The 15,917-nt window shown below is 39.5% G+C and overlaps 1 protein-coding gene across 1 annotated transcript; it reads left to right on the forward strand.

Annotated features, from left to right (window-relative positions):
- Window positions 1-4,715: 4,715 nt before the first annotated feature.
- On the forward strand, window positions 4,716-15,398 carry kptn (kaptin (actin binding protein)). The gene is made up of 12 exons (XM_005947784.3): window positions 4,716-5,246; window positions 7,600-7,682; window positions 7,759-7,843; window positions 7,919-7,973; window positions 9,356-9,434; window positions 10,358-10,431; window positions 12,114-12,220; window positions 13,304-13,387; window positions 13,478-13,541; window positions 13,634-13,769; window positions 14,439-14,612; window positions 14,999-15,398. Exons 1-12 carry the CDS (start codon window positions 5,045-5,047, stop codon window positions 15,161-15,163), a joined length of 1,308 nt encoding a protein of 435 aa, XP_005947846.3. The 5' UTR covers window positions 4,716-5,044; the 3' UTR covers window positions 15,164-15,398.
- The last annotated feature ends 519 nt before the right edge of the window (window positions 15,399-15,917 follow it).

Consider the following 15,917-nt stretch of genomic DNA (forward strand, 5'->3'; position numbering starts at 1 on the left):
CAGTTTTTTACAAATCCACACCTACTATCCATCGCCTGCTCTGATCACTCTGTTTACATGACTTTGGTCATTTAGTTTAAGCTCAGTCAGTACATTGCTGTGCTAATATGGCACAAAGCAATTTAACATTCATTGTACATTTTCAGTTTTTTAATTTAAAATTTCCATTTTTTTTTATTTAAAGTGACTTATTGTTTTTAATGTTTTGCGCAGTCAAGGAGCAGTTCGGGACACATTTCACTGTGTGTTGTATGACTATGCATGTGACAAGTAAAGAATCTTGGAATCCCACATAATGTTGGTGGAATCAAAGTAACATCTGTCATGCTAATCTTATCTGATTTTTACTGCACTAAAACTTCTTAAATTATGTTTAAAAAGATCAAAGTAAACAAAATGAAAACACGATACTGTCCCCTTAAAAGTACATACAGTACTGCCCATAGAGTGAGCTGCCTTGGAGAGGTTTGTGCTCTCAGAGTGCTTCTTGTTCCTTCATGTTTTTATTGTTAATCTCTTCTGGTTTTTGCTTTCTCTGTATATCTAACACAAATGGTTTGTTAATTTATATTTATATTGGCGATGCTTATTAATAGTTTGTCCAGGTACTGTGCATGAAAGTCACTATTATAACCAAATCCAATAAGTGATAAATCACACAGTGATGGTAAACCTGATTAACACGTTTTACATTCCATATAAAACTACAGCCATAAGAAACATCCTAAGCAAGGTACACGTCTCCCTCTGTGTGTGTGTGTGTGTGTGTGTGTGTGTGTGTGTGTGTGTGTGTGTGTGTGTGTGTGTGTGTGTGTGTGTGTGTGTTTAATGACTCAGGAGTTGCACTGTGAGGTGAGGTGTGTCACAGTGAAGGATGAGTGATTACAGTGGACAGTAATCCTGCAGGTGGATTAGCAGGTGGCATTAGGAGAAGTGGGGGTGTAGCACATTGCCACCTCTGAACCATCACGACATAGAGCAGCAGCATGAGGGACCTCACCTCCATCTGCTTCACCTCAACACAACATGCACAGGACACTGTAACACACACTGTCCAAGGATCTGACAACAAAGACAAAGGTCACTGAGGATTCTTTTTTCTGGGTTTCTCCATTTAGATTGAAATCAAACTGAGCAACCAAACTTAGAACTGAAACAAAACCAATATAAGTCAGTAAGGCATTCATCTATAGATGCAGTGATTCTACTCTCCCATATGACCCTTTAACAGGGACGCTCCAGTGTATTGATGTCAGTTACCCACAGATATACTGAACTATTACTTTCCATGCATTTCTAAGTCCTAAGTGCTTGTGATCCATATTAGAAAGTTTAAAGTTGTCCACAGCTTGGAAACGACACATTTCTCTGCATGTTGTACTCTGTATGATTGTGTATGTGACCAATAAAGCTTGTTTCTTCTTCTTCCTTGTCTTCTTCTTAAAGATTGTTCATCGTTGTAATGATATGAAGACTTTCAAAGGAATTTCAGATGTTACAACAAAGCGTCCTCAGGTAACCCTTTGTATTTGTTCTAGCCAGGGAGGTAAAGTTGGTGAGCGCAACAAAGCATTTCATAAAATGTTGAATTTGCAGTGTAATACCTTTTCTGAACTTCTGTCCGTTTCTCCTTAAATAATGATTTAAGGAGAAACAAATAAATAAAAATAATACTGAAACTCATGAAAGGGATCATTGCTAAGCACCAAACAACAAAATGAGCAAATTCACTGTGAAAAAAGCTAATGCAAACTGAACTGAAATCTAAACTTAAAAACAAAATAAAGATTCAAACTAATTAAATATGAAGCTTTAATAAAGTGGGTTTGTGCAAAGCAGTTTGTTATTGATGCTGCTGCACAGACGCAGCTTATAACCTCTGGATAGTCTGCTTTCTTATGGATAAGGTGAAAAATCGCCCGAGAAGTCAGTGCCTTAAAACAGACGGTCTGATGTTTTGGTTGGTCTAATCGAATATTTCAAGAAATAATTGAAGAAATAGTTTTCAGTTGAATCAGTGACTTCTCATCCTTCAGTCGCTCAAACCAATGTGATTACAGATCAGGCAAGAACAAACTAATCTGCGCTTCATCTTCATCTAAGCTAATTGATTAAAAGTAATAGTTAATAAATGAATTATTGATTAATAATTCTCTTGTGTGTATACTATATACACAGCCTTCTTCTTCCACTCAATTCCCAGTGAAATGCTTTGACCTACCTGGGTTGGTTTGTTAAAATTTCTACATTAGAAAAGCACAATGCTGGTTGGAGGACTTTATATGGTTTGAACAAATAACAATTTTGCTTTAAATAACATAAACTCAGGAGACTTTGACCTGCCGTTTAGTCTTCTCTACATTCCTCGGGAGTAAATCAGATCGGGAGGAGGACGATAGATAGATACCCCATTGTTCTTGTTTTTTTAAATAAATACATTTTTATTTATATAGCACCTTTCAAGACAGAATCACAAAGTGCTGCACATAAGATTACAAGTCATAAAAAGATTTAAAAAGAGAAAATAAAACAGGCAAAAAATTAACCAAAAGCAGTTTTAAAAAGGTGAGTTTTGAGTTGTTTTTTAAAAACAGCTACTGAGTCCACAGTTCTTAATGTTTGGGGGAGAGAGTTCCCCAGTCTCGGGGCCACAGTGGCAAAAGCTCTATCACCCTTAGTCCTCCTCTTAGTATTTTTTATAGCAAGTAAGCCCTGATCAGATGACCTCAAAGACCTGCTAGGGACATCGGGCTGTAGCAGATCAAAGATGTAGGCAGGTGCCAGTCCGTGCACAGCTCTGTAGGTCAAGACCAGGATCTTAAAATCGACTCTAAATTTAACAGGAAGCCAGTGTAACTGAGATAATAACGGTGTCACATGTGAGTACTTGGAGGATTTTGTCAAAAGTCTAGCTGCAGCTTTTTGCACAACCTGCAGACGATCCAGAGAACCTTTGCTTAGACACATAAACAGCGAATTACAATAATGCAAGCGTGACGAAATAAATCTCGAGTTCAGAGCGAGATAGAACCGGGCTTAGCCTAGCCACATTTCTCAAATGATAAAAACAACGCCGAACCAGAGATTTCACATGCCCATCCAATGTGAGACTCGAGTCAAAGGTGACACCTAAATTCCTGATAGAGGATTTAACATAAAGTGAGAGAGGATCAAGGGCTTTCACTATCTGCGATAGAAACCTATCAGGGGCGCATACGAGGACTTCGGTTTTCCCCTCGTTGAGTTGGAGGAAATTTGCAGCCATCCAACATTTGATCAAATCTAAGCAATCATTCAGACGCTGAAGCTTAGATAAATCGTCGGGCATAAAAGAAACGTTAAATCATTGTGCTAACCTTTACTGAACACATAACCTGATCTGCAGCAGGTTCCGAGTTAGGATTTAAAGTCTGCTGGAAGTCCCCTTTTCACTTATTCTGTTATTTACAGCATGTTTTAGGTGCATTATCGAGTCTCTGATTGGGAATACGAGTTATATGCACGAATTGTATAGCTTTCTAATTTCTAACTTGACTGGGTGAAGTGCGGAAATGTGCATGCATTAATTCGGTGATGCAGAAAATATCGACATGATTCTAATCTGCTGTTGAGTATATTTTAGACGGCTTGAACAGCAGCTCACAGCGCACAGGTCACACTAAAAATACATGTTCTGTCCATCAATCAAATCATTTTCACTTTGATCTGCAGGTAAACTAAGGCGGTTCCCACATCTCATTTATTATGCTGTGAGACAATATCCTTAAATGTTTAGAGCTCTAATGTTCACCCTCCGCCGTAGAAATGATCAGAAAGCCTGTTTTAGCAGAGCAAGTTGTTCCATCGTTGTGTGACCCTTGGGACAGACCCAAGCCGCACGCCTGGATAACACACAGACAACCATTCACGCCTAGAGCCAATTCAGAATCACAAGTTAACTTAAACCCACGCGTGTTTTTGGACTGTAGGAGGAAGCAGAACCCACTGCCTGGACTTGAGCAGAGGTCAGTGCTAATCACCGCACTACGCATTTCTGGAATTTCTTCATCTGCATGAGTGGGTTAGCTCTGACCTCTGGTGGTTGAGCATCAATGTATTCATGCAACTAATTGTTTTGTTGCAGCAAACATTAATTAAACACACATGCATATAATAATACTGAATCAGGAATTGTCAAAGGTGTACGTGGAAAAAGACATTTTTAGAACTGAAATAAATGCAACCAGAAAATTAAAATCCCAGACAAAAAAACTTCAGCACACGCTTTCTTGTTTAAAAAGGAGGGATTTAGTGCCACTAGATGGCAGCACGATACAAGCGATGCACTGAATCTGTCACCCGTTTACTACACGAAGAAAAAAAGCCACGCGCTGCCTTTCATGGCGTAGTAAAGTGGAGGAATTAAACCAAACTGGGAGAAGGCTTATATTAAATTACAACCAATTTAAGCGTTTTTGTACCTCAAGAAGAATGGCTGATTTCACTCTGTAAAGGATGTGTGACATTTTAAATGCACGTAAAATGTCAGCTGGCAGCTGTGTTTTGACCACAGAATGAAGAAATTTCACGGGAACAACGACAAATCTACTTTAAAATTACTTTCTAAAATATAGCAATATTTTCAATTATTCCGATAGCGGTTTTGTCCACAGTGGCCTGGGTTTTCTCTCCCCTGAGTCCCTTATAGATATTAAATCCCATATTTCCAATGAAAGTGAACGCAGCTCGGGGCAAACCCGGATGTTTTTCTTCATGCGTACTGTCTATGGCTATTCAAGTTGTTTATTATATCTTAGAGACACTCGTTAGAGGATATGTGATATCAGAATAAAATAATATTAACTGAGTTATTTTAGCGTCGATATGCAATTTGTGGAGAGTGTTAGCTGAATTTCGAAATGAACGAGCGGGAACATTTTTAATCCAACTCATTGTTGTGGAGTTTGAGGGCTCTGCAGCCACTACACAAGCATGAACGGGGAAAAGTCTAAATGTTTAATACAAATCGTAATATAAACCAGTGACTGTGCTTGTATCCTGCAAGATGCTCCGAGAATCGTATCCCTTCGTGGAGGACAGTTTCAGCCGCTTCCCGTCACAGAGCAACATTTACGGGCTGTGTCAGGCCGGGGAGCAGGAGCTGTTAGCGGCCACTCTCAAGGGGAAGGTGGTGTGTTTCAGATACCAGGAGCTGCAGCAGAAGATCCGACCGGTGGCCAAGGAGGTTCAGTTCACTTACATCCCAGGTACTCAGGGGAAAGACGGGTCAAGTGCTCAAGAACTCAAGTTTCAGTACTGAAGAAATTATGTTTATTTCTACTATTTCCTACACATTAAACATTAGACCTAGACCTCCTTTCCTGTTTCCTGGACCTTCTATCAAATAAAAAAAAAAAAAAATCTTAAAAGCAATTATAGAAGACAGCATCCGTCAAAGTAGATTTTTGGATCAGAACAACTTATACCTTCTCCTGTCGTCTATAAACTCCTTACATTTGTGTGACTCTTTGAAGAGACCTGACTGTATATTAACATCTCTGTGTCAACAGTCTTTTTCTTATGGACTGACCCCTGGGTTTGGAAAATAGACTGTACATAACAGATAGGATGTAACTGCTGTCACCCATTGGTTCTGAACCGTAAAACACAATCCAGGCAATACTGTGCAGTAAACAGCAGACGTGTTCAAAGCACAGAAGTCTGCTGCAGTTAAGTCAGGACTCCAGCATGTGATGAGATGGTCCTTGTGGAGTAAGAGTGAATGGAAGTAAGTGGCTAAAAAGTAATTTGCATGACAAAAAAGCCACATAGAAACAGACAGCTTCAATGATTGGGGCCCCTGGTTTTTGGGGTCTCTGAGGTCTGACAGACTTTATCCCCTCCCCCCCTTAACAACCAATAGACGACTTAAAATGAAGCTATAGGGGCCCCAGTGGGTGGGGACTGGAAAGAACTCTTGTTTTACTCCTTTGTTGTGCAAGTACTCAGATATGTGCACATAGACGTTGCTACAGAGCTCGTCCTTAAGGTAAGGAAGCTACACAACACAATAGAAAGACTGTGTTTCAACGTAAACTGCGTGCACTGAATATTTTACTCACGTAAAATTACAGAAGTTTAACACTTCAAGCAACAACTAAACAATTGTACAGATTGTATATTTCAGAATGACCTATAGGAATGCACAAATATGGTCTGATATTAGTCTTTTTGACTCATGTCATGTTTATTATTTCAGCTCACCCGTGGTTTTCTGTTGAGATTAGATGTCACAGATAGTAGGATGAAGACTTGAAACAGTTATTGTAATGAAGATTTTTTGTTTCCTTCGCCCAATCAGTGCATCCCTTCTATATTATTATAAAATGATAAGATTGTTGATTTATGCTGAAGACTGGAATTTATTGTGTCACAGAAGCCAAAACTTTAAAACCAGCCTTCAACAAAACAGAGTAAATAAAGGAGAGTATACATATTCTCCTGCTGTATGCGGTTTGAGACAGCATACAGCAGCGGTCCCCAACCCCTGGGCCACGCACCAGTACAAGTCCAGTCCGGTCCGTAGTCGTTTGGTACCAGGCTGCGAGAGTTGAGGCCCGGGTGTAAAATTGATGTTTTTCAGGGTTTTTTTCGGTTTTTATCATTATTTTTTTAACGTTTTTATCGTAAACTTGGTTTCCCTGGGTCTTTTCCAGTGTGTTATTAATAAATCTTTTCTTTTGGTTTTATTTTGTTGTATTTTTCCGCGACACCTTAAATACCGGTCCGTGAAAATATTGTCGGACATAAACCGGTCTGTGATGCAAAAAAGGGTGGGGACCGCTGGGATACAGTATGAATAAATACAATGTAACAGCACTAAAAAGATACAAATGACAGAAAATCAAACAAAACAGAAAAAAACAAAATAAAAACAATAATCAGTGGCCATAGTGATCAAACTTAAATACAGTGGTACAGGGAGCTTAATAAGTGAATCGGGTAATAAATGAAGGCATTGTGATATGATCAATGAAATACTTTCACAACAGAAGAGGAAGTGTTGCTGCGTTTCATATAAATGGTGTGAAGGGTGGTGAAGAACTATTCAGAACTGATACATGAATGTGTTCTTTATGTTAATGGTGATGTTGAATATTTACTGCTTTAATATACGTTTTACATTTCTTCTTCTAGTCTGTAGAGTTTGCGTAGGGCATACATTTTTGTTTTCGTTTTAAATGACATCACAGTGTATTTGCTGAATATATTTTGTATTCTAAAAAAAGTTTTCAAATAAACATAAAGGGTCTGAGATGATATTGATGACTGTAGATGATATTGGTGGAAGTTAACAATATAGATCTCACTTCATGAAGGAGAGCATCTCTCTCTCATTAGCGCAGAGCAACAAAACAGATTTTCTGCCTTATAATGAAACATTTTCTCTGAATATTTATCCTGTTATTTCAGAAAAAACAAACAAGATAAATCATTCTGTAAGTCTGAAATAAATGATGAAGCTGTCGGTGTACGGTCGTATGTTAATTCTGTTATGATGCACGTTGTTGTTTGTAGTCGCTCAGTGCTGAAAAGGTTTGACTCTGTTTTCTTATCTAGTTGATGCAGAGATCGTATCAATCGATGCTTTCATCAAGTCTCCACCCAAGAGAGGTCTGGTGGTGGGCATCACCTTCATTAAGGTATTGTAACTTTAAAATCAGAGTATGAACTGTGCCATGGTAGAAGCATACTGATTCATGGCTGATCTCCTCGCAGGACTCTGGGGACAAAGCCACTCCATTCCTAAATATCTACTGTGACTATGAACCTGGCTCAGAGTTCAACCTGGACTCTATTGCACGTGAGCGATGCATTGTCTGCGTATGTGTTGTGCTCTCTCTGACATGTCCTGATCATGTCGTGTTTCTCTGAACAGAGAGCTGCCTGAATCTGGAGCTGCAGTTCACGCCCTTCCAGCTTTACCACACAGAGTAAGTTTGCTGCTGTACAAAGATAGTTCTTGCTGACTATAGTCACCATGGTAACTAACCTTGCAGATTTTGCCACATAGTTTTAACCAGGAATTAAAAGAGAAAACCGAGCTCTTCCTGATCTCCTGCTGCAGGTTATGACGATCTCCTTTGGGCTGTTGCGTCAATCAGAAATTACTAAGAGACAAATAGGCACAATACAGGTGGTGACTGTAAGGGCTTCACACTGAAGCTGGATATGCAAAATGTGATTTTTGGCAGTTTAACGTGAAAGATGACTCATGTAAAAGACATTCGTGATGTCTTTGCTCATGCTGTTTTTGCTTACATAGTGAAAGAGTTCAGAGTTCTAATGGCCAAAACTCTGACAGTGTCTGAGTGTACGCGCTGCTGCAACGTACTCCGACTAATCAAGCAGCATGAAATGACACGCTGATCAATATGATGCTGGCACCTGTGTTTGGGATTCCAGCAAGGAAGAAAATCCACTTTAGTTGAGGGAGCAGAAGCTTGTTTGTGTGCTTCCCCTGCTGTTATCATAGAAACAGACAGCAGAGGAATAACACACATACATCCTGGCTCACATTCAGGAGGTGAGCTGATGTCCTGCCCAAGTCTATTAGATTCATGTTGGACAGTTTAGCTTAAAAATAGCTCACAAAATTGCTAAAAAATCACACATTTTGTAGACATTTTAAAACAAGAATACATGGAAAACAATTAAAAGTAAATAAAAAATACATGCACAGTAATCATTCTGCAGAACTGTGGTCCGTTTATATGATTATCAATCATTACAGAATACAGAAACACAACTCCAGGCTGGTAGCATTACAACTTTAGCTACTTGACAACTGAGATTTCAGTGCTGTTAAATATTTAATGTTTTTCTCAAGTACTGATAAATCTATTGTTACCACATTTTATATCCTATTGCTGTGCTGAATCATCATGTTTCTGCAGGCTGACTCAGTTTCTCAGCTGGAGTCCATCATTTTTCATGAGCTGGTACAGGAATATTCATGAATGGGCTTTAGTGTCTTTATGGCTGTGCTCAGTCACTGAGCAGTTTAAGTACAGACTGTGTGTGTGTGTGTCTGGATAGTAAATGTAATGTTTTTCTCAGGTAGAGCAGGCCGTCTACCAGTCAGGGTGTCGGTAGCTTGACTCCTGGCTCCTTCTGTCTGTGTTAAAGTACCAGTACAATTAAAATGCTTAGGTATAGATAGATGCTGTATGAATGTGTGATTGGGTGAGTGAGACTCGAAGTAGAAAGCATTTAGTGCTCAAATTAAGTAGAAATATATCGAGGTAGCAGTATATAAGTACCAGTCCATTTACCATTTATCATGTGAGTGAGCTTGTCTCCCTCTGTCTGTCAGAGTGCAGTGTGCTGAAGGAGGGAGTGAGACGGTGTTTCTGCTAAGCGGTCATGACCAGAGGATCCACCTTTACAAGGAGGTCAGAGACAATACCAGATCAGTGCATTCTAATGACAACTTAAAATATTTGTCTCCTTCTCATCTGTGTATCAATGTATTCTCTAGTAAGTCCCTTTATCCATTATGTGGAGTCACGGTAGCAGCAGACTAAGCAGGGGATTGCAGACATTAGAGTTGGGAATCACCTCTCATGTCTAACCATCAGAAAGTAAACGGTTGGATGGCTTCTCTTTGTGTTCCCAGTGGAAGCTGTGGGGAAAAAATCTTCAAACATCTTTCTTTAAAAATATTGTTAAACATAAAGTAAAATCTGGCTTCAGCCTTTCAGAAGAGCCAAAAATAAAAATGTCTTCCACAGTGAGAGCCTGTTTACTGTGAAACCCACTCTATGTGTTGTCTAAGCTCCACTGCAGCTCAGCAGGGACACCATCCCTGGAAATTCCAGAGGGAGTGTTGGACCAAACAGCCATTGGATTTGTCTCAGTCATACTTCTGAAGCCTCATACTAGCAGAAAACAAGAACTGTGCTTTGTTCTTCCTCGTCACCTCCACTGGAAGCACATAATAAAGGGATTTTGTTATGGCTAGCATGAACAGGAGGAAAGATCACAGCAAGTAAACCCTGCTTTAGTGTTCACACAGGAACCTGAATATAATCAGACAGGAAAAATCATTTAAAAAAAATTCTTTTTAAAAGAATTTTATGAAAAAAAGTCAGAATTCTGATTTTTGTTCCAAAACTGTGAAAAAAAAAAAAATCCTAATCGTCTTCCAAAATTTAAAATGAAACCATATAGATGCATGCAACAGAACTAATACTACAGGAAGCATTGGAGATAAAATATGATTGTAATCTGTTGTAACTTTGTATGTCTGAAGATGTTTACTTTGATCATGCAAACATCAGCGTTGCATTCAGCCTGACTCTCTTGTGTCTAACAGAACGCCTCCTTGCATCAGTTTGAGGAGCAGCCAGTGGAGAGACTCTTCCCCGAGCTGCAGCAGCTTCCCAGCAAGTGAGTCCCTTCAGCTCTCATCTCTCTGGATGTGGCCGCTGGGCTGATTGTGTTTGATGAGGGATGAGCATTATGTGTTTCTCTGTTAATCAGATTCATGATTTCCCACATTATCCAGCTTACTGTTCTGATCACTGTTTGTACAGTTTGTTTGTACTCAGTTAGCAGGTCTATTACTATACACAAGAACGATAATGTCATTATAGTGTCATTTACTGAAGTTTGAGTAACGAAGGAAGCATGGAAATGTGGAAAGAATGTTTTAAGATACGAAGTTACGAAGAGGATGGTGCATATAATAACAGTCAGCAACACTGAGAGTTGAACAATGAGACCGAGACAAGTCCCACATGTTTCAGATCTATCATCCATTCTTTTTCCACTTATCCGATTAAGGGTCACGACGAGGCTTGAGGCAGCTCCCATAGGGCAAGATGCGGCTACACGCTAGACTGGTTGCCAACCTGCAGCAGGGCTAACACAGAGAGACAGACAAGCATTCACACCCTCAGTGTGGGGAAAGTCTTCAGTTTTTGGTCTTGTTCTTTGCTCAGTGCCTTTAAAAAATGTTGGATTTGTTGTGTAATACCTGCCTGACACCTCCCATACAATAATGATTTAACGAGAAACAAATAAATACAGATAATACTAAAACTCATAAAGTGATCATTGTTATACACCAGGCAACAAAATGAAATGAATAGATTTACTGTGAAAAAGAGCTCTAAAAGAAAAAGCAGCACATCATGTCAGGACCTAAAGACACTCAGCAAGAGATGAAAAACAAAGTCACTGATATCTGTCAGTCTGGGAAGTGTAAAAAAGAAATTTCCAAAGATGTGGGACTTCAGCAAATCACAGTGAGAGCCATTATTAACAAATAGAAAAAACCCGCAATAGCAGGAACCTTCCTACCCAGCCAGCCTACCCAAATTACTCCGAGAGTGCCAGACGCTTTCCTTTCTTTTTCCGACAGGTCAGGTAGGCTTGAATAGTTTTTTTCTTCATAAAATAAATTAAATTCATAATTTAAAAACTGAGTTTTGCATTTCCTCGGGTTATCTTTGAATATAAAAATTCCTTTGATGATTTGAAACATTTAAGTATGATAGATTTACGCAAAGCTAAGTAATCAGGAAGAGGCCAAATAATTATTCCCAGTACTGTAGCTCTTTGGGAATCACCTCGTTGGCACAAAAATATAATTTTATGCCCGTCAAACTGTCAGGCACATCTCTGGAAATTTTCCAAAGATTAAACTAATGAACTGGGAGCAATTTGTATTTTTTGTGATGGGCCGCTAGTAACGAACTGTCTAATGATACAAGTTAAAATTAGTTTTTTACTAAGTTGTCTATTATGTGTAGAAAGCAAAGATTCGTCCCTTGAGTTAGGTGCCTTTTTTAATCAAGCTGTTGTTTATTTAGCATCATAATAATAACGGCTTAACAAACAAAAAGCATTTCTCTGAAAAAAGGGAAAAAGTAGCCAGTGTCCAAAGAAAAAGTTTGAATGACTTCCAGAAAGCCTGAACAAGTGTGTCTACTTTAACAATGACAAGAACGTTTGGCTTCTTGGAAGCAAACTATGATAGTTGGGTAAATACTTTCATTGTTATCGATACGAGAAAAAAACACACGCATCATCTGTAAACACGTTTTTGTTTCCTTCTCTCTGTGCAGTGTGTTATGGATGGATATACAGAGCATAGCTGGAGGCCGGCGGCTCTCGGTGTTTGGCTGTCAGAATGGCTGTGTTGGGCTAGCTGTGGTCAGCCAGACTGAGCTAGGTGAGGCGAGTGGAACGTACTTGAACGTTCCTCTTAGAGTCGCTCCATCACACGACTGTCTCATGATTCCTTAACCACCACTGACTTAGTCAAACTGAACTCCCGGCTTCTCTGCAGGAATGCTGAACATACAGTGCATCCGAAAAGTATTCACAACGTCACTTGTTACACATTTTGTTACATTACAGCCTTATTCCAAAAATAAATGAAATTCATTTTTCACCTCAAAATTGTGCACACAATACTCCATAATCACAAGGTGAAAAACCAAAAATATGACATGGATGTACATGTAAGTATTCACAGCCTTTGTTCAGTCCTTTGTTGAAGCACCTTTGGCAGCAATTGCAGTCTCAAGTCTTTTTCAGTATGAAGCTACAAGCTAGCACACCTATTTTTGAGAAGTTTCTCCCATTCTTCTTACAGAGTCGCTCAAGCTCCAACAGGTTGGAGTGTCGGTTCACTTTCAAATCTCTCCATTCTCTTTCAATCGGATTAAAGTCTGGGCTCTGGCTGGGCCACTCACCCAAAGCTACTCCTTTGTTATGGAGGCTGTGTTTAGGGTTGTTGTCCTGCTGGAAGATGAATCTACTCCCAGTCTGAGGTCCAGACCACTCTGGCTATCATCAGGAATGGCTCTGTATATTGATACATTCATCTTTCCCTCGACTGGTCTCCCAGTTCCTGCTGCATAGCGTGATGCAGCCACCACCATGCTTCACTGTAGCGATGGTATTGGCAAGGTGGTGAGAGGTGTCTGGTTTTCCCCAGACATGACACTTGGCATCAAGACCAGAGTGAGAGTTCTTGACTATAAATCTTTAAAATCTTAAATGAGATTCTTTCCCACACGTAGCATAACATAGGTTACATTCCACCATACAATGCTCTCTACAATAAAAAGTTGTCTAGTTCTATTAAAGATTTGTTGAAGTATGTTAAAAGAAGCCAAAGCCTAATTACGTCCATGCAATATTAAGTTTATGGGTGTGTCTATCCATCATTTTGGCTTTATCATTGATGACTCCAAGTGTGTTTCTGTATTTGTGTTTTCAGTATTGTGTCTGTGTGTGTTTATGTCAGAGGTTTTGCAGAGCTGGCGGGTCCAGTTTGACAGTCCAATCTCTACCGTGCTGCTGTTCCCTCTGAGCTTCCACACAGAGGCCGGTACGATACTCCTCTGTTACATCTGATCTCTGCTTCACTTTGTGAATCTGCAGCGCACCTCAAGATTGTCCATTTCTTTTTCTTTTCCAGGTGTGGAAATGGAAAGCTATAACCTACTAGTGGCCAGTACCATAGAGATGGCAGTTGTGTACAGGTCAGAGACAAATGACTGGTTTTGTGCAGTTTTGCTTTCTCTCTGAAGACGAAGAAATTGTAGTTTTTTTTGTTGCATGTCTTTTATTGCAGAGATGTCCTAAAGGACGGTTTGTCCCAGACCACATGCCTCTTGGAAAGTGACCAGTGGGACGCAGTAGTTTGTGCTCTGGTCATCGATCTGGATTTTGATGGGCAGAAGGAGGTGCTGTTGGGCACATATGGACAGGTAAGACCTTTACTAATGGATAGTCTGTATTTTATTTATTTATTTTACTTTTTTAATAAAAGTCAATGTATTTATCCATCTCTTAATACTTAAACCCTTGGCCTGAAGCCCTTAGCTCCATGATTGATGGTTGCCATTGAACACAAATCTTTTTCACTGCTTGCCACTTAAGATAAAGGCTCAGTCATTTCATGGAAATGCTACTTATTGTAGGTCTTAACTGGGAAAAAAGGAGTGCATTTATTACTACTTGTAGCTGTAGAAAAATAATTTCTACTCTGGTGATTAGTTTCACCAGCAGGATGCTGTGGATGTGTGGGATTGACTCAAAACAAACTGCACTGTTTGTTCACAGCAAAGAAGGAAGATATGAGCCGGTGCATTGTTGTGACTTCTTGATCTGTTTTTAATAGTTTTTGAATATAAATGGACCTCGCTGGCTCAGAGGAATAAATGAAACATAGGCACCGTATCGTTAGCAGGATACACTAACAGCTTTCTGTCTTCATGGGATTTTCTGATTGTAAGAATATAGAAGATCTGCTCATGAATAAAGTGGCAAAGTAGGTACGGAGGAAGTGAGTATGATTGAAAGGGAAAGATTATAGGTTTTGTTTTTTGATTTAAAATGATAGATTTATATATAAATCCTCTTTTTCTATAATGCAGGAATTGCTGTGTTATAAATTCCAGCCCATGGGAAGTGGACAAAATGGACAGTTTCAGCTGCAGTGGAGACGGAGCTTCAAGAGTCCTTTGCTGTCCCTCATATACTTGGATTTAACTGCAGATGGTTTGAGAGAGCTGGCTGTTCTCACACTGAAGGGACTGCACATCTTACAGGTTTGTAGCTGAACCCTGTGTGACAGTCATGGTACTGTAGCGTCCTCATGGTCACTGCCTGTTGAACTCAAGCTAAGAAGAAGTATTTGAGCTGACATCGAGTTGCCAGCTGCAAAACTTTAAACGGAAAATGATTTCATGTGGCTTTTAGCCCACGTTTATGACTTCATTAATGATTTTAGTTGGATTTCGCCTTCAGAATGAGCTTTTGTGATTCAAGTGCTATTCTTCATCACTGAGCAGCTGGAATGAGAAAGCATCCATATTAAGCTCCAAAGAAAAAGAATCACCATGATCTGCTTGTGGAAAAATAAATATCTTAATCCACACGTTAGCGTTGTCACCCCTGCAGACACTCATTATTTCACTCCCCTTTGTCTTTGCAGCACAGTCTCTCCAGCACCGCTGATTTGGTCCTTGAGCGGCTCACACAGAGGGAGTCAGCGCTAATGGCCAGCTCGGAGGTGGAGTCAGCGAGAGCACAACACACTGAAGACAATGAGGCTCCAGCTCAGAAACTGGAGTGTATAATGCAGACACCCTCAGATTAACAAATGTATTGCATTTTTCTCCCCACGTGTAAATCCTGGTGGTTCAGAATGAAATCTCTTAAAGGTGCAACGTGAAGATTTTTCTCAGGGGTTCATCTTCCTGGAGGCTGACACTGGTTTCAGAAGTCATATGTAACTGCTCAGGTCTGCTTCATGGTATAGTTGTAAAAAAGGCTGAATTCTGACATGATGACAGTGTGCAGTTATTTGCAGGTAATAAAGGACATCATATTTATATCCTGTTTTTGTGTGATTTGATCTTTCCCTGTGTCAAGGAGGTTAGCTGATTGGTTTGTTTGTTTTTATGGCTTAGCAGATTCAGTAGAGTGATAAAGTTAAATATTTTCTGACATTTTATTTATAATAAAACACATTGTTACTTCTGTAACATGCCGCAAGTTGCCATCTTAAGTATAAAGCCTAGCTCAATGCAGAACAGTCACCAAGCGTTCGCTCCTCCATGAAGGTGATTGTTTTGATTAATAATGCTACAGCTTTACTGCTCATGACACTGGTTACTGTGGCTCCTCAAGTTGAAAACAACAAATCACATCATTCAAAAATGCAGAAAATGTGCAAAGCTGGACAAAAAATGCTTTTCTACCAATATAGATGACCTGATCTGGCTTTCATTTGTTAAGCTTTGTATTCTTTTAGGCATAAGTAGTAATGGCTTCACTCTGACAAGATACCACTCTTTCAAAATTATTCTTTAACAATATAAACATTGCAAACTTATACCCCAGCAAACATG

This window comes from Haplochromis burtoni, unplaced genomic scaffold, assembly GCF_018398535.1.
Source record: "Haplochromis burtoni strain Fernald_Lab_line unplaced genomic scaffold, NCSU_Asbu1 Contig_24, whole genome shotgun sequence".
Lineage (NCBI taxonomy): Eukaryota > Metazoa > Chordata > Actinopteri > Cichliformes > Cichlidae > Haplochromis > Haplochromis burtoni.

Excerpts from the sequence above, each read along its gene's own strand:
- kptn (XM_005947784.3), top strand. The coding sequence starts at position 5,045 with ATGCTCCGAGAATCGTATCCCTTCGTGGAGGACAGTTTCAGCCGCTTC. Across the intron at positions 7,844-7,918 it reads CAACCTGGACTCTATTGCAC|AGAGCTGCCTGAATCTGGAG; the intron begins GTGAGCGATGCA and ends TTCTCTGAACAG. Across the intron at positions 9,435-10,357 it reads GGATCCACCTTTACAAGGAG|AACGCCTCCTTGCATCAGTT; the intron begins GTCAGAGACAAT and ends TGTGTCTAACAG.